Consider the following 19,284-nt stretch of genomic DNA (forward strand, 5'->3'; position numbering starts at 1 on the left):
GATCGGGCTTCCCGGGAACCCCAGGCCGTTTCAGTGGCTTGCCAGGGGTCAAAGTAAACAATCGACTCAAACATAAGATTCGTAACGAGATGGTCGATTGGTCGTCTTGGCCATCATTGGATGTATGCAATCAGGCGCGATGATCAGTCGAATCGTGACTGATGTTGTTGTACGTCGTGCGCACAGTGAAGTGGCGTACGTAGAGGAAGTTAGGGTTCGAAATGACAGATTCTATTGATATGTGATTTGCTTTTTGTCCCTCGGCAGAAATTTAGCGTTATCCTAATTTGCGCACGACGCACAAATGACGCTCCATGTCAGTAAGCGTCAGTAAGTATCCTAAATTCTGTAGGGCAGCAATCCAGTACTGTTGTACCACATCCATAGCTTAATAGCAATTGTGTTTAACAGAAAATGGATTGCGCGTTGATTGAATCCAAATTAATGATCACAATAATTCAGAAAAAAGATTTTAATCATAACATTAACTATATTTCATAAGATAAGTCGGATAAGCACTGGCATCCTTGAAGACGACATACATCGTCGGTTTCTTGATATTGTCCACCACACTGTTGTACCAGCCTTTATCAGATCTCTTCGGGGCTGCTTTCATTCCACGAGCACCCTGAGCATAAGCGCCAGTGATGACGCTTGCAAGAAACACGGTACGAGCCCCTTCTTCCGTATAGCGATGAGAATAACTTGCCTCGGTGGCAAAGTAGACTCCATTGCCATAGGCGGCAGCTGTCATGGAAACGCATAAAGTATATCGCATCTCGAAATAAAAGAGGGCGATGCGACGGTAATCTTTAGGTATTGCAGGTAGCAGTCACGAGTTTAACTGTCGATGCCACCCGAGTGAAGCGTAAAGGCAGATTTAAGGGTCACTGCGCTCTAACATGATCAAAATTAGGAATAAAATTAAGAAGCAATTTTTGGCCGCAGGCATTTTCTTCAGAAAGTCTCAATTTTCGAACTGCAGCTAAAAGATTTTTTTAATGAGGCTGACTTCTGCCATCTCATTCGTGAGGTAGATTATGAGGTGTTTGTGCTTTTAGGCTTGTGTCACAACCAAATTTAGTACTTTACATAATATCCCCAGCCCGCTTATCGATAAACAATTTCGCATCAGTCCTGACATGTTGCTTAATGTTTATGGATTTCTTACCGTTCACCCAAAATGCGCAGATTTGTTTACCAAAGTAAAAGCACCTTTTAGACTGGCGCAGTCTAACCCAGAGGTCTTAAACACGCGGCCCGCGAGACATTTTGTGCGGCCCACGACGGCATTTTCGAATTTCAAGTATTCGACAATATATTAAAGTGACATGTATGATTTTTAGATATAAGTACTTAAAGTTCACCATAAAAGTACTCTATAAATCATTGAAATCTCAACAAGCTTTTTCACTGTCACGTCACTCTCAAAAGCGGTCATGCGGTAGAAGATCAGGTATTACGTCACATTTCTAGTTCATGATGATAAAACATGACCGTTCATTATTCGTGGCGGAAAATTGTGATTTGGTTTGGTGCGACCTCTCGTAAAATGACTCGATTTCGGATTGACTAGGTGGTTAAATATGAATGACTCGAGTTAAATCGGGTCGGGTGTTGAAATCAGAGAAGGATTTGCGACTCGGAACGGCGACTTGGTAATCCTACGGACGAGACAATCTATAAAACTGTGTTGGGGAATAGTAATATATTAAAAAGGTAGTAGCTTACGTTGCCTAGGGTATATATATAGGCAGGACCGTAACTGCCATGCCGCAAACCCCTCAATTGGAAGAGGGCGAGCTCGAAGGGGGCCCATAATTATTTCATGAATTAGCATAAATTATAGAGTATTTTTTAACAATTTATGCAGCTTTGTCAGAATTTTTACCCGCTATGCGCGATTTCAAGTTGCCAAATATCTTGAATATTGGGTACTCTTTCCCAAGGAAAAAATACGCAAGATTACCGCGCCACGACGCACCAAACCATAAAGTTTTGGGTCATGTAAAATTCGACTCCAAGAAGTATGCTAGAACGAGGGGCAGCGAGAAAACCTTGGCAGGAACGGATTGCCTTTATACTGACCGAAAATTTTCCTATATATACAAAATACATATGGGTTTGAATGTGCATATAGGCGCCTAAAGGACTGGCGCCGAATGTTCCTATCTTGGGAATATGAGCCTCACAAGACAAATACAATTCCACTAAAAAAAGTATATGACAGTGACGAAATAACAATTTGAAATCCTGTGCGTCTGTTAGTTTAGTACGTTTATGCGATTCATTATTTTTCGATATAGCAGACTGGAGGTCACGAAATAACATCATGTATCGAAGTCATACCAACGGGTCCGCCCGCCCGAAGATGTTTGATTATTATTTACGGGCCCTACAGTTTCAGCTTTGCTGGTTAATCTGATAATGTGAGCAGAGAGACAAGAAATTGATGGCAATATATATGCAATTCCCGATCATATTGACCGATTCAATCGTGAATTGTATAAATTTTTAGTTAAGGCGAGATAAGCTCTTTCCAAGACAGGGCACCCAATGTAGATAATAAGTAGTGGCAAACAGCGTATAGCCTGGGGGTGGGAGGCTGACGAAGTGCTATTACGGCCTTGTATATAAGCTACCTATCTAATCAGATCAGTATGGTAAGCATTGGCATTATGTGACCTCCGTGACGTATAGCTGGTTACATGCTGGGTGTTGTTTGTTCTCTTTATCCATGTTATTATCGGTGGCGAGGAAGGTAGTAGAACGCAGTGGCGTAGCAGCCACTTGGCGGTTCTGGCTCTGCGCCAGGGACGGCAGGCTCCAAGGGGGCGGCAAATGTGGCTGCACAGTGAGAGAGAGATAGATAGATATGGTATTCTTTTTCGCCTGCACCATCGAGATGCTTTGACGACGGAGATGCGATACGGACTTTTTTTATAATAAGGTCATCTAGTCTGCACCACCGTTTTTCCCCTCTGTGATTGCTGAGCGCCTAGCGGGATAACCGCGAACACCAGTTTTCGAGTCTTTGGTCTGACCCGGCCGGGAATCGAACCCACGATCTACCGATCAAGGAGCCGGCCGCATCACCATTACATTATCTCGCTCGGCACAGTGTACACAGCCGGCTAAAAGAAGCGTTAATTGGTAGTGCTATAGCTGGCGTCTCGTGAGGTCTCAATCGAAAGCTAGTGCCGCGCTGATTCCAAAAACACGAATTTATATGCTAACATGGCGATGGAACCACTCCGAAACAGCCGTCAATGCCGATTGTGTGAAGAGTTCGCAGAGAAAGGAGAATGCCTCGCGAACAATCAGAAGATGCTGCCCTCAGTGTTGTTGAAGAAGTTAGACGATACATGTTTCAAGCTCTGGACAGATTCAAACTTGAAGCTGAAACTAGGTTTACCGGCATACACCACTTACATCAGTGGTTCCCAACCGGGGGAAATTTCCCCCTTGGGGGAATTTTGAAATTTTTTGGGGGGAATCTTTTTTAGGGGGAATCTGGCTTTGGCATTGTATTGGAAGATACACTGGGTTTAAAGATTTTTAGATTTTTATGGTATAGAACTGTAGTAGTAGAAATTTGTTCTTTACAATTGTATGTTTCTTTGGCGGATTTCAAGCTAGGTGTATGTTTAAATGCCTTCCGTAGATATTACACCCCTTGATAAAGTGAGGTTCGCGAGACGATTTCGTTGGGTCCGCGACAGCCTCTCGACCGAATTGCTACTAAGCAGGAATACGTCAAGCCGAATTCAGCACAAGACCGCTAGTGAAATTGTTGAACTTTTTAAGCCAAGATATGAGCTAACGTGAAAAACATACCAAATTCATCGATTCAACTTAAGACCATAGCAAGCGGACTTTGTGGTTTATTTTTCGTCAGCGGCTACCCGACCGGTCAAAAACAGGTCAAATTTGACTGCACTTTACCAAAGTTTAGTGCGGTCCGCATTCGCCATGGTCCGAACATATCTGAATATGTTTTGCCATTAATTGCCCAGTCAACAAATGGTTGCGCGTTAAAAAGCACATTTGTTTAGTCACAGGCAACTTTTTCATAGGGGGGGATTTTAGCTCAAATATCGGCCAAGGGGGGACGAAAAAGGTTGGGAAACACTGACTTAAATGATATGTTGGGATTTGTGAATTACCGCGCGCTGGTGCAAAGCGAAAGTCATAATTTATTCACCAGCGCTTTTAGAAGCACTTATGACAACGAGGTGGACTTTTTGGAGTTAGCTGCGAAAATTGTCATGCCTTATACCTTCCAAGTAGGGATCATATAAATCAGAAGATTGCTAGCTTTTCGTACAAACCAATATGAGACCTCTAGGACGAACACAAATTAAGATATGATAATATGAAGTTGTTCAACTTGAGATTTTAAAAGGGTTAAGAGGCTGGTGCGGAGCAGTGAAACCACGTTTGATCGTAGTGCAACAGCGGTTGGTGTTTTACAGTCGTTAGTTAATGAAGAGCTACTTGATTCGACACCATATTTATGCTCGTGTCTGAAACTTCTCAACTCAACTCTCAACTCTCTCTACTCAAAAGCCGGTATTGGTATCCATTGATTTTGATGATGTTCAATACTGAGATTGGTTATGAAATTTCGCACGGTAAGTCCTAATGTTAGTATCGAACGCTGCACCAAGTTTTAAATTTGTCACTGAACTATGTTAGTGGTAATTTCGTTTCCTGAGTCGAGTGAGAGCTGACTCGTCATTAATCGCTAACAGATTTTACACAAAGCCGGTATTGGTCTCTATTGATTTTAACGATGCTCCTTACTTAGATCGGTAATGAGCTTTTGCACGGTATGTCTTGATTTTAGTATCAAACACTGTGCCAAGTCTAAAGGTTGACACTCAATGATCAGGGCAGTAATTTCGTTATCAAGGTCGAATATGGTAGAGATGTGCTCTGATCTGACACTTAAGCCTACAACGCATTGCGGATTTCACGCAAAAGCCTATGTATCTTTGGTAACGTTAACTGTGTTCCATACTGAGATAGGTGATGAGATGATGATATCATTCTCAGTTTGCATTCAAATATTTACTTTGATATTATATTCTTCAACGTCAATTTCAACATGCAATTGTGGCCTTCAAGCCATTTGCGTACAACCCCCTGTCAAGCGTGATAGCTATTTCGTTTTCGATGGCGGCTAACAGCTTATCACGTGATCAGCCTATCCCTCAGTAAATTTTTCGCAAAATTCGGTCTGTTCGCATTAATTTTGACAGGGTACCATACCGAAAAGGGCCGTGAGGCTACTTCTCGATGATGTCATGTAACAGTGTACTAAGTTTACGGCTTTCATCCACGTATTTATTCGGTAATATATTTTCCAAAGGCGATGTCGCAGCAGACCTATATATAGACAGTAATAAAGCTGTATGCGCCGTGTTACAGTCTCCAGTTTCAAGGCCAAAATCTCCTGTGCTGTACCGAGACCGAATTTCCAAGGCTGCTACTGTTAGTTCTTCAGGATGATGTTTTGGATTCAATATGACAGGCCCAATCTATGAGATAACAATTGCGTATGTGTCCGAACTCGTTGACCTTTCCAATTAGGCTTACGCAATCTCTCGAGTTATAGTCATTTCCATTTCTGCAGATAATTAGTCAGGTCACCGGCAGACCTCTTGTGGCACATACGTTAAAATCACTGTTGTCGGGAATGTCATGTTACCGTACCACCAAGTTACTTGTTTACGTTGGAAAACGCCATTGTGACGTCATCTCGACAAAAAGTCGCTTGCAGCCCTTGCCCCACCACCCGATATTGTCACGAGCCTCCACTGTCTCCCATGATGTCTATAACTCATTATTATAACAAATTATGCCCGGCACAAAACAATTTTATTTCATTATTTGAAAATATGATTCTTTTTTCGTGTCAAGCGTGAATAGTACAGTACAATAGTGAATAACATTTTCACGATGTTTGTGGAATGCCTGTCTGCAAGGTCCCGTTAAAAAAGCCTACCTGGAAATTATACATTGAATATACCTATTATTGATGCTGGGGCGCGCGACGTCATCAAAAACAAGAAAATTGGCCCGCGAGCACATTCGACTTTGAGACCTCTGGTCTCACCTAACATGAGTTCACTGCCGATTGGAAATCGATGCATCGACGCGTTTCACCATACTCACTCATATTGCGTCAAAACGAATAAAATACTAGTAATTGTGTCCGAACGATAAGAATTGAGACCCAGTGTCCGAACTGAGAGAAAAATCGTCCGAATTAACCGGAGTTTTTACGTGACCTTTTGACTTTTGTTCCGTTTCTAAGCATTTTGGCCGAATTATGCGGAGTCAATTGTACACTGTTCTTTCAATTCTCTACTAAGGGCTGACGTTTACCCCTGATGAGAGCCAGTGGGAAATATTCGGGTTTATTCCAATGACAATGTATTATTGAATTGTATATTGAAGTTCTTTACCTCCATATCTTATATAAGTAACTGTGCATACGGATCCTGAAATTCATGGTATTTCATTGCCGAGACGGTTGTTCAACTAATATAAGTAACGAAGTACTCTAAGATTTCGCTGTATATTCATAATTTACTCAGGTTTTGCTCGCCAACAGCTGCTGGTTTCTTAGTAATTAAAGCCGAGACCTACGGGTTGTGAAACCAGAGATATAACTATAGAGCTAGAATAGCGCTCGGGTATTCCTACACTGTAATCTTCATAAATTTTCCCCTTGTACCGATTAGTAATAATTGTGTTAAATTTTTCCACTTCTGGTATTTGATTATTATATGTACAAATATACAACAGTTAATTTTCAACATGTTCACTATATTCTCAATAAAAGAGTCAATAAGAAAACGAAGGAATTAATTACACTGAAGCTTGGAGGTTGGTTATAACGGATGGAATAATAATGTCATGTAATATACTGGGTACCTGTTTAACTTACCGTTTTCTCCGGCAAATCCTCTGTCGAAGTCACCGTTCACAATATCATCCGCCCTTTTGGTTCCATGGAAAAGTTCTCTTTCAATCTGGAAATCTTGCCCTTCCAACTTCTTGGTGACTTCCGCTTTTAAGACTTCATATCTTTTGTACAATCCAATGTTTTGAATTCTTTCAATCTGAAACACAGGATGTTTTATGAATTACACAAATCGATTTGTCAGTAGTGACTCAGCGTTACTGCAGTGGTTATATTATGTCAGAGATACATCGTGGTTGACTATTTTGACAATGAATTGGCTGTGAGTAAACACTGACAGAAATATCAATGAAAATAAACAGATTCTCGGTATAGATATCTCTTTTATTCACAATTGCTCCCAACATTCCCTGTCGTCGAATTTGCTATCGCGATCCCCCTTCAACTATGTGATATCCTCAAATACCTATACATTTTTAATAAAAATGGGTTACCGTTCCTTTAGTAGATTCGACTGAATAGTTTGAAATTAGAAGATTTTAGCAAAACAAATGTAGTTTTATGTTAGACTGCACACCTTCCTTATTTCAATTTTCCACCGGATTACCCCACAATCTGGTCTGAAGTTTGAGTATTTGTAAATTTCTAGTATGCAGTTGCAAGCGATCGGTACTCAATTTCAGGGACAGCAATTGCATACAATGGACGGACAGACCTCTCAAATCCACGCTTTACAAGGGACAACCAGTAACCACAAAGCTGCGAAATTATTTCTCACAATCATTTTCTTCCAAATTCTGACACAGAATTTCATATTGAAACAGTTCATCCAATGGATCAATAGTACATTCACGAGATCAATCCACAAATTCTGGGAAAGGTTGATACAATATGGGCACAAAGTGAGGTTGACCCATCATACTTCAAACATAGGCTACTAACATTCTATATTATGAACCTACAATTGTAATTATTGCATTTTTAAGCGACCTAAATAGTATGACTGTTGAACGGTGAGTATATACAATCTATCAATTTAACCACTGTAAAAAGTCAATATTCAACATCTTATTCAGAGGTTAATGGCTGTTCCTTATGTGCGACATCTGATCCAAATTTCATTCTACCCAATTTCATATCACATGTCACATTACCGTAGCATTTGGGGCGGTAAGTCCTTTTTGCTTGAAGTAATTCAACACTTTTTTGTATTCTTCAGAAGATGGTGGTAGTTCAACCCGCTTTATGGCTGCGCCTTGCATCGGGTCCCATCCAAAAGGAAGCTCGTCTGAAATAGTAAAGTTTTCCACAAAATAAAAGTAAAACAGAAAATATTAATTATGATACCCTACAAAACTATCCCCTAATTTTCGACCATCATCCAAATAGTTCCAGACTACGGCTTGCTCGAAAGAGAAAAGTCAGCATTACCACGAGTACAGCACAAAATATATATTACAACACTCTTAGTAAATGTTATTGACTCTACTGGCATTTCTAGATTATATTACAACTTATCTGCATCTATCTCATCATCGGATTCACCGTGGCTCTAATAGGGGAATTTCTTCCTACATTTTTCCGTCTGTCGTCTTTTAATCTTCGAGTTAAGCTGATCCAGAGTTGAGAGGTCGTACGTCTTTATAGCGACTCTACCACCATCAACCACTTTCACCTGTCCGAGATTAGCTTTCTTCTGCAAATCATAGGAATTTTAATATGCTAGGGATTCAATCATAAAGTAATGAAAGATTAATTTTACAGTATCACGCTCATCAACAATGTAGGCATAATCACCATATTGTTATGGTCTAGTCAACATTTATCCACACATTCCCTCTTAATGCCCCCTTCCCCTCAGATCATAAAATCAAAAAAGCTGTAAGCTTATTATTAAGAGAAGCCAAAATGGGCTGTGTAGCCATTGGGAAGTACATTTGGCTGGGTCTGGTTACGTGTTTTTCAGCTGATTCAGATTTTGTCTGAATAACACTTCAAAGCGAATGTGATCGTGATTTTCACAACGTATTCGGTAAGGGGATCTCAATCGTGCTCCTGCAATATGAGAATTATTCTGCATAATGGTATCTTATTGATCACATCAAGAGTCATTATGTAATCATAGGTTCTGTCAATAACCCAGAGGTTCCCAACCTGCGAGGATTCAATGGTTTCTGGTTGGGAATAGACGCATTCGCGAAACATTATATACAGGATAGTCTAAATATTTACGAAGACACGTGCGCGATTACAGTACAGCCTGGAATAGACGATCCGTACTGAGCGCATGCGTTTAGTGGGATTGGTGAGTTAGTGAGATTGCATCATCGAAATAGTGAACAATATGCGCTCAGTCGCGACTGTCACGTATCGATGATCATCACCTGCACAGTTGGGATTGTTGGGAATATTCACAAATGTATATTGAGCCTGACATTATATTGTCGCTTTGGTGTTTGAGCTTGAGGGTTCATTGGTTTAGAAGTATGCACCGTTTTAAAAAAAGTGGTTAAAATCTCAAGCCTCAGGAAGAAAAATGTTCAACTTTTAGGTGTTCTGGCTTCTTTTATGTCTTCCCCCGTTGGATTCAGAATGTTAATGTGTATGATGCCGAGCATGCAAAGACTCCGCAGTTCGCATACTTTACATATCTTCAAGTCCAAATCCCAGAACAATATCACGCCAAATTGTGTTCCTGGCTACCTTGTTATAGTAGACTGGATTGGTGTGATTGTACACTGTACAGCTCTGTACAACTATACGCAGCGGTAATTAGATACTCATCTCCTATATTATTCATTTTGTTATACAACTGAAAATTGCATAAAATCGCATGAATATTCACTGCAACTTCAGAAAATGCGATGTCCCGATCACTACAGATCTGCCGACCAGACATGGGGTAATCATGATTAGTAATCGTAATCGATTACGACGATTACAGCATTTTCAAGTAATCGTAATCGCAATCGATTACATTCGACAAAAATCCAGAGTAATCGTAATCGCAATCGACTACTTCACATATCTAATCGATTTCTTTGTGAAAGAACGATTTTGAATATGACATTACCGAACATTCGTGAACAAGGAAGAGATGTTATACCAGGTTATTGATAGCGCAAACGGTTGATTTTCAAACACCACTGCTCATTATTACGTCATAAGTATTAGCTTTGCTCGTCCTTGCGTCAGAAGTATCCACACGTAGTAAATATATATTCGACGCTCATTGTTGCGTTATTGTTAGAACAGTGTGAGTCATGCTGTATATCAGGTTATCAATACACTCCAGACGCCACTACCTTGCAGCAAGATAATAATCACCACTCTGCCTAGTTTCAAATAGTAATTTATGTATTGATGTTTGGTTATGCTTAGTTAAACGCAGTTCGACCATTGCTGCTTGGCGAGCAGTAGGCCTATCTATGTAGTATACGTATGTATTGTATGTCCACCGGACAAAGATTTGAAATTTTGTACTCAAATAAAACATTACAATGGTTAAAATCAACAGCTGCTTATATATATCATAACTGACCACTTCTTTGCTGTTTCTCGTAACGGAAGCTTTCAGTATCTGCATTAAGTGTAAAGTAGAATTTTAGGCTCACTTTATCTTATTCTCATATGACTCTACTTGAAACGGGCGCCAATCAGTATTTCATAGTTCTTCACTCGAGATTTATCCCTGTCACCATGGCCATCCGCTGATACACCATGTTAGCGTGGGTTGTAGGCACAATCAGGACCAAAACAGCAATTTGTCCCCCACTTCCAACGTTGATATTGGTAGGGTTGTAACCAAGTCACAATGTTCCGAGTCACAAGTCAATCGCACTTTTATAGTTTCGACTCGATTCAAGTCGAGTCATTTTCAATTCACACCCAGTCAAGTCCGAGTCCAAGTCAGCTAGTATATGGACGAGTCCGAGTCATAGTGTTTGGCTCGTGTACGATGCCAAGTCGTTATGTTCACAGATCAGCTTTCAGATCAATCCAGTTCAACTCCCCTTTTTCAACTCTGCTCGAGTGATATAGAATGGCTCGTATTCATAATATAGTAATTTTCATCAGTTTTCACCGTTTACGGCCCTATTTCCAAGTATCAGGACTGATAGACGAAAAACAAATAATGTGGTAACTTTACTATTCTTCGAAGTTACGTGGAATGTCCGTCTTGGCCGTTCTAGTCTCGAGTCATATGACTTGGCTCGAGTCATGCAAAATGCCTCTAGTACAAGTCGAGTGAATACAAAAATTGACTCGAGTCGAGTCAATTTACGCATTTGAAAAAATGACTCGAGTCAAGTCTAGTCACCAAAACATCGCGACTCGAGTTGAGTCATGACTCGAGTCATTACAATCCTGGGTATTGGGGCCCCATAGGGTGGTCAGTTTTCAAGTTGATGACTGAATTTCGTCAATAATATTGGTAATTACATCATATTGCTATTAATTCAGATTTACCGGTAGAGCTGGGGGCACGTAATTCATAATTATAGCATCTGTCGCCCAAACGTAGCAGACACAAAAAAAACTTTTGTGAGACGCACACACAAATTGTCATGTCTTCATTCCTCTGTGAGTAGCCTACCCCGGGTGGCCTTTGCATTATTGGGGCTCAGATTGGAGAGAACGGACTATTCGTCACGCCCACAGAGCGCGGCTACTGACAACGGACACATACCAAAAGTTTTGGCAAGAAGGTCATTCTTTGGTAGCACACTTTGTGGAGTTGCATGTTGACCGAAATTGCATACGTCTTTTGGTGTGTCGTGGCGGAGCAATAACCGCCACCGAAATGCCTATTCCTATAAATTATGCTTTTTTCTTGAGGGGGAGAGGTAAGAATTTCAAAATCAAGCTATTTAGAGACATTAAATCCCGAAGCTCGAAGAAAATTTTCAAGGTAATTAACTCTCTTGAAAATACTCTATATTAATTTTATTAATTTTTATTACTGGTTAGTTTCGCATCCCATTGAGGTCGTGTTTCACAGTTTTGAAAAGAGAAGCAAGGGAAAAATCCGTCGGTGCCTATCGGGTAAACCGGTTGATAGTAACCTGCACCTGCACTAATTGTCACATGAAGGACTATCATCGACATTTGTCGCTCAAACGACCATCATTAGCTCTCTGCATGTAGCATGGAGAATGATAAACGAATGAAGATACTACCTGGTACGCTTTTTCCAGTAGATGAGCCGGTCGTGGCGGAAATTCATACCATTTCTGGTCCACTTCTGATTGGATTTTCCACGAAACAAATTCCGCACAGGCCTGGGCCTCGCCAAGTTCACGTAGAATATTCCGACAGTAGCCACCAAATTCTTTTACATCCTTTTCAAACCCAGTAATAAGAAGAGCAGTTGACCTGTACAGTGGGTGGTCAAATTGAAATTTATCGAGAAACTTTAATTGTCTCATTATGTGGTAATCCACGACAAACAATATGTATTGGAATTTTCTTTTTCCCAAGATTTTGTTTGGAAGTCAGAACAGAATCAATTACAAGGCAAATTCAGTTCCGGCTTAGTTATTTGGTTATTAGAATGGTCTTAACATAGAGCTATCAACTACAAAGCTATCAACTAAAATGTTTTACCAAACAGTCAGATTTATCAGCATCCACAAATTCATTGGTATAAAAATAACAAGAAAACAATGCAATTTCATGACTCTCATGAATGATTTACCTATCTGTTGCTATTCATTCAAAATTGTTTCAAACGGCACTCTTTTAATATGTGATTACCCGTACGCAAGTTGTTATCAGTAATATTATTAGAGTGTTCAGTTGGTGGGCTTCCAAAATTGAATATGGAGGGCTTTTCATGCGTAGTTACTTGTTTGGTAATTTCCGAATCAGTACATTCGTCTGTTTTGCTTTATCTTGAAATTCCAGCATCTCCAATTCTGTCACTGCATCCAAAGTAATATCTTCGATTAGATCTTCACATATAATTTCGGTAGTCTTTTTATCAATGGATTCCAGCGCCTGCAGTATGCATGTGTTGGGAGTGTTAATACTCTTACAACTGGTATAAAGAAATCAAAGAATTCTGTATTTTTTTAGCATATCAAAATATGCTGCAAAATCAATCTGCGATTCCGGAGCCGAATCTGAAAGAATGCAGAGCCGCATCTGATAAATCTCGTTTATTTACTCAATGTCTCAACCCCTTGTAGCCATGATTGAATACCAAGGTCCGGAAATGGTTGACCATCCTTTCTGAGGTCAGTTTGAGATCTCATGATAAGAAATATGACAACCCCATTAGTACACACTTCGAGTCCTGGATCGTAGTCTACTGGGAATAAACAGTAATATTAAATATCTCCAAGAGCAAGCATTGTACATTGAAATTGACACTGCTTCAATTTTCTGGGTAAAAACAATGACTGCGTGGAAATATCACCTTGACAATGTCCTTCCTATCTGAGGCATAGAAGTGAAATTCTACAGTTTGCTGAGATGATTCCTCGTCAAAGAATGACGAAAAGGATTCTGCGAAGCCTGCAGAAAAGAACAGGACTCTTTATTCAGTATGGAATGCTGAAGTAACCTCCAAATAAGCACAAATAGTAATTATAGCCGACCGACTGAAGCAGCACAGGTCAATATGCAATTTTGGTACCAGCATTCGTGCCTAAATGAATAAGAGGCATAAGTTTGCCAAATCAGGGTTGATCAGGAACGGATGAATCCATGAAGACAAATTAGTACTTACAGCCTTAACACAAATTCTTGTACCGGATTTGCAAGAACTCACTAATAAGAAAATTATAAATCATTGATAATATGCAAACGAACATATTGGCCAGTGGTTCTCAACCTTTTTGACCAGGCGGTGAGGTCAAACTTGAAAAAAAAAATGTTGCGTACAGGTGAACCTTCTTAAATCTAAAATAATCCTGTGTATTCAACTCAAATGTCTTGTTGGAAACTTCTCAGAGTCCTGCATTTTGATAAAATATATATTTACACATGGTTCTATTGGGGTTTCCGTGACATTGCTGTGCCTAGCCTCTATTATACTGCCAAGTATCGCCTAATTGCCTTGTCCGAATTTAACGAAGTTTGCTTAAAAGTACCGAGAGCTTCCACGTAGCTTGTTCGAAATGTGTAGTAGACTACTTTCAAACAGTTTTGTGCAACATTTACATGTATCATTGTGACGTACCCGCAAATTAGACCATGAGCTCTCTATACGAGACCATGCAGAAACATATGTTTTAAACTTCCACATCAACTTGAAATAAGATATTTTATTATCTACACCAGTGGTACTCAACCTTTTTGCCTTCGCAGACCCCTTTTGAACCGTTATCGATCTCTACGGACCTCCTCAAGTTTTAGTTCAAATTCCGCACAATTACCGTGCAACCGTCATCCGTCTTGTACAAATATCAACTCAAGGCTAGTGATCAACAACAGCAAAATGACCGTTTTTGAAAATAATGTCATGGTATGTGCATTAATATGGTTGGACTTTTATGATTTCAAAGGGACTTCTGCAGCTGCATTTCTTATTTCTTGAAATACGTAGTCGTGTCTTGAAAATTCCCGCCTTTGATTTGATATGAACGAGTTTTGATAACCCATTTCCACAAAGGCAAGTGGGTGCCACACGACACCTTTGAGCAATATTGCAACATATATACGACACCTTTGAGCAATATTGCAACATATATGGCACCAACATTAAGAAACAGTTATCAGGTCCAGACTAGTCATTTCTATATAGAAGCTCATTTTCAATACATTCTAGAAGAGCGGCTATCTCTACCACACGAGAAAATGCATTCTGTGATGACGTTTTAACCCCTTATTCGAGACGGACTGATCCGGAAAATGCTAATCGTGTGATTAAATACAGCTAATCGCGGCGCATAACATTGGATAAGGTTACTCGTGATGGTTAGTCGAGGTGTCCCGAGTTTACAATCAAGTAGCGTTATCTGTTGCATCATAATGCAAAAACGCGGTATAGGCTGTCAGTTGTCAATTTGTTGAATGAAACAGCAGTCTGCTGATGCTGATACGATACTGCCACTGTAATAGGTAGAATTATCATCATCGCCAGATGAAATTCGTGTCCAATTAATACTGTACAGCTAAGAAGCGGATTATAGAATATTGATATCGCTCTGCAGTAGTGGGTGCCGGTGGTGGGTGCATAATTCTTTGATTGTTTAGTGAAGCCATTACCTCGGGGACAATCGACACTGTCAATATCGGAAATATTCATGCGTAGGAACTAGGACTGCTACGCAGGTTTTATAGATATCCAGTTCCAACTTTATGCGCTGCGATCAACAGGTTTTCTTAATCCTGGGTTGATAAATCCTTACAAACGCGATAATCCACTTTGTTGCTAATCCAACTTTGTTATCTCCGTCCTTAGTCTTCACTTTCAAACAATTGTTCAAGTTTGATATCTGACTGCATGTCTAGCAAGTCAAGTTAAAGATTACTAACGGCAGTGGTCACATCAATTGCATTAAGATTTGAAAGTGTCTTGATCATGGGCAAAAAAGCATTCATTCCACCTATGCGGCGGTTGAACTCATCCATGAACTTACTAATAAGCCTGTTGTATGCATCGAGTCATTCGTTGGTTTGATGGTCAGATACTGATGGGAAATCTGTTGTAACATCACCAGGTGGTTAGGTGAGTGCCGATTCGAACAGATTTGAGCGTGGGTATACTTTTTGGCATGGGTTGAGTAACTAAATTGTTCCCGAGTGGAGAATCGCCACTCAACAGCAGAGGAATTGGTCTCCATCTGACCACTAATAATTAAAAACTCCAGACTCCAAGCCAAGCAAGGGTAATTTCTTAATGTGAATTTTATTTTTTTCTAGAAATTGGTTTTTTAGTATTTTTGAAGGATTTTTAAATGTCAATGGGAGCCACAAGAAGGTTAACTGGTAGCCGCATGAGGCTCTTGGAGTCGCAGTTGGGAATCACTGGCCTAGAGTTGATATTTGCAAAAGATAGATGACGGCTGTACGATATTTGAGCCAAATTTGAACTAAAACTTGAAGGGTACGCAGGTCCATGATGATCCAAAATGGGTCCGCGAAGATCAAAAGTTTGATAACTACTAATCTACTGTAATTAATGGATCAGCGCCTAATCACTTGCACTTCGTAATTGAGATAGAAAAATCTAATATGTTTGACGAATCGGCAAGGAGGCTTGCCACACACAAACGGTTGAGAACCACTGATATAGCCCATCAACAGTAACACACATTGGAATCGCTCATTCTTGGAGCGGTAAACATAATTACCAGGAACAGGATAAATATAACATTAGAAACGTCTTCTGATAAAAAGTTTGTCACGTAAGTGAAAACCATGTTTATTATCTTTATTTTGAGATAGTAAAATATGACTTGATACAACCATATGGTTGTTGCATGGTTGCAATATTACTATGTTACCTCGGAATCTGGCCTGGAGATTCCTCATTTTCACTGCACCAGCACCATCACCGGTCAATGTAGCAATATAATCCTTCATTAACGTTTGATTGTACACAACAACGGTCACTCTCTTGAGACTTTGCGGCTGAGGATTTTTCTCGACAAATTCTTGTAGCGCAGAATGCAGATAAGACGCTGCAGCTTTGGCGGACAAGTTTCCTGCAGCTGGACATTGATTTCAATCAAGTCAAATAGGATACAATTCAGAGTATGAAAAATGTGGCGATTTGGGAAAATACTTTTGCTCAAAGTGAATATCTTAACTTCTCTTGGGCTAGTTACCTGACGGTTTAATTTGAATTAGGATGGTTCCACCTCGCTAGTAATTGAAGACTAAATTTTAACTGATAAGGAACACCCTACCAAAGATCTGCATTATTTTCCGAGTAATACTGTCAACAGCAGATGTATCACAGATATAGACCAATGACAAGAAATGCAGTTGAAGACTGTGCAAGAAAAACACAAAGTTAAACCGTACACCGGGGTAACTTTTGACAATTCTTCACGATTTCGCTTTATATCTTGAACATGCTAGAGTGCATGGGAGGCAAGTTTTGTGTTATTTTGGGGTTATGGAGCAAAGATTAGAATTAACTAATCCAAAATCTTCATGGTCATAAATAAGTACCGTATTTTTGTGAATTATCCGTGTCCAATGTTACCCTGGCCTGTGGGGCACCTTTGGACAATATAGTTTTTTGTATGTCTTTACACTCTATTGTTTATCAAAACTCTGAAATATGGCTAATTTAATGAGAGTTGATGGGAGCAGTGGCTACGAATAAAAAAAGTAGTATACGTCCGGCCTATTGCATCATTTATACCTAATCTCCCTAAAAGTGAAAATAAAAAAATACAACAAAGTACATTTTTTGTTAGATCATTTGTAATTAGGCAATTGGTACCATGATGTTGTGTTTTGACCGAACAATGTTAATGACCTCTGGTACTCTCGTCATTCTTCAATAAGACATTCAGCCCTCGCTGCTTTAGATCACCCTCTTTTACGGGTGTTTGAAGGTTGAATAATAAACACTAACCAGTACCAATGGCTGGAAACGCAATTGAAGAAGCTCCCATGAAATTGGCACTGATCAAAGCTTTAACGATTTTCTCCTTTAATTTGTCCTCTTGACTCGGTGATGCCAAATGGATGATGCTTTTGCAAGGAAGATTACCGCCTGATGTAATGCAGATATACCCAGTACCGCATTTCAATTCATTTTGGATTCCTGGGCCTCCTTTCCTTAAAATAGTAGCTGACAGAGGCCCTGAAATCAGAGAACACAATGGATAGGTGAATTGTCGAAGTCATTGACTTCTGCGGATCTGTCATCTGAGAATTATAGCTCGCTGCACCAGTGTTTGGTTTGTTAGGTTAATATTCTTACCGATAAGGATTGTAGAATTGGCCACTTGTCAGGAATAGCCTGTGTTTTTGGCAAATACTAGGTTTGGGCACAATGATTCGAGCGCTCGAATCTGAATCGAGTACCGAAATTTTCCATGTATAATGCGCAACATTTCACCGATTTTTTGCCCTAAAATAAGGGGGTGCGTATTATACATGGGTACAGCAAGCCTTGAAAAAAATATCCCTCTATCAAAAACTTGAAATCACACCTTTCGTCATGTTTGTTTCCAATCGCGCATCGCCTTTAGCCATCGTGCCCCGTAATTCGTATTATAGAGTTTAACGCGCTGCCAAATAGAGAAGCGTGTTGCAAATTAACGAGAGTCGTCTGCACAGCACGCGATCTCTTGCCGAGATGAGTTAATTTGCCCTTTGTAGGCGAGCGAATTTACGTCGCTGATTGCTACAAGCGTGCGCGGCAATCCTTGCTGATTCATAGCGTCAACGACAGGCCTTAACAATCGAATGTGCGCAAGATATATTCGCTTGCGTAATCAGCCGCATCTGCAACAGGACTGGTGCGTCCTACATGACCGTTGGAGTGAGCAATCGCATCTGTAATTGTAATAGGCCTTGTGCGCAAGATGTTGTGTTTCGTTAGCCTGAACTATTGCGTCGCTGGCCACGCAGGCTTTGGCTGCAATCTACTCTCGTTCAGAGACAATGCCGTTAATTGTATAATGATTAGCGATGGTTATGTCACGATTGCTCGACAGTGACATCAGAAAACAGAATGACATCGAATACTAAAACATAACTATTCATGTACTGCGAATTCAGGGTGCGTACTAAGCATGGGTAGTACAACCAACCAACACTTTTAATTGCGGTCTAAAAATCGACAATTTGCTTGTAACTTTTTTCTGTACATTTTCAAGACAAAGTTCTATGGAAGTGAGATAGAAACATGTTGCTTCCGCAGACCTTAAACCCAAAACTGGCTTTCTACAATAAGCGGTTATCAAGATATGGCAAAATTAGCTATTTTCGACTCATTTGGTGAAATTGCTCGGCCACTAGAGGGCGCAAAAACCTGAAATTATGATAGAATTAATTCATTTTCGATTTGGGACCAAATATCAGAGGCACTTTTTGAAATTCAAATTTTTCTTTTTTTCACTCCACCCTAATGGGTACAGGCTTTTCTCCAGAATGTATACGTCATTTTAAGGGTGCGTATTATACATGGGGGCGCACTATATTCGGAAAATTACGGTATTAATTTTAATGATTCGAGTCAAGTAGTAAAATACGATTTTTTGAAGTAGTTTAATTATACGCTTCTTGCTACTGACATAACATTTATCAAGGAGAATTGAAGCTTCGATACTAATTTTCTCTGTTGAAGCCTTGAAACCTTAATTGCCGGTATCTTAGCACACGAAACATATAGTACAAAGCTAGGAAGTTTGCTGGACGTACCACATTTCCAAATA

General features: G+C 40.0%; 1 protein-coding gene across 1 annotated transcript in view; it reads right to left on the reverse strand.

The window, feature by feature from the left end:
* Positions 1-414: 414 nt before the first annotated feature.
* LOC145436501 (protein mono-ADP-ribosyltransferase PARP14-like) overlaps positions 415-19,284 on the reverse strand; it is a 47,828-nt gene continuing 28,958 nt past the window's right edge. The window contains exons 18-26 of the mRNA XM_080313863.1: positions 17,475-17,705; positions 16,390-16,596; positions 13,356-13,453; positions 12,783-12,934; positions 12,042-12,310; positions 8,510-8,647; positions 8,089-8,222; positions 6,959-7,133; positions 415-747 (exon numbers count right to left, since the gene is read on the reverse strand). Of these exons, the coding sequence (XP_080169989.1) occupies positions 485-747; positions 6,959-7,133; positions 8,089-8,222; positions 8,510-8,647; positions 12,042-12,310; positions 12,783-12,934; positions 13,356-13,453; positions 16,390-16,596; positions 17,475-17,705 (1,667 nt within the window). The 3' untranslated portion in view covers positions 415-484. The remainder of the gene's footprint in view (positions 748-6,958; positions 7,134-8,088; positions 8,223-8,509; positions 8,648-12,041; positions 12,311-12,782; positions 12,935-13,355; positions 13,454-16,389; positions 16,597-17,474; positions 17,706-19,284) is intronic.

This window comes from Botryllus schlosseri, chromosome 3, assembly GCF_051294905.1.
Source record: "Botryllus schlosseri isolate E-star chromosome 3, Bs_hap1, whole genome shotgun sequence".
Classification (NCBI taxonomy): Eukaryota; Metazoa; Chordata; class Ascidiacea; order Stolidobranchia; family Styelidae; genus Botryllus; species Botryllus schlosseri.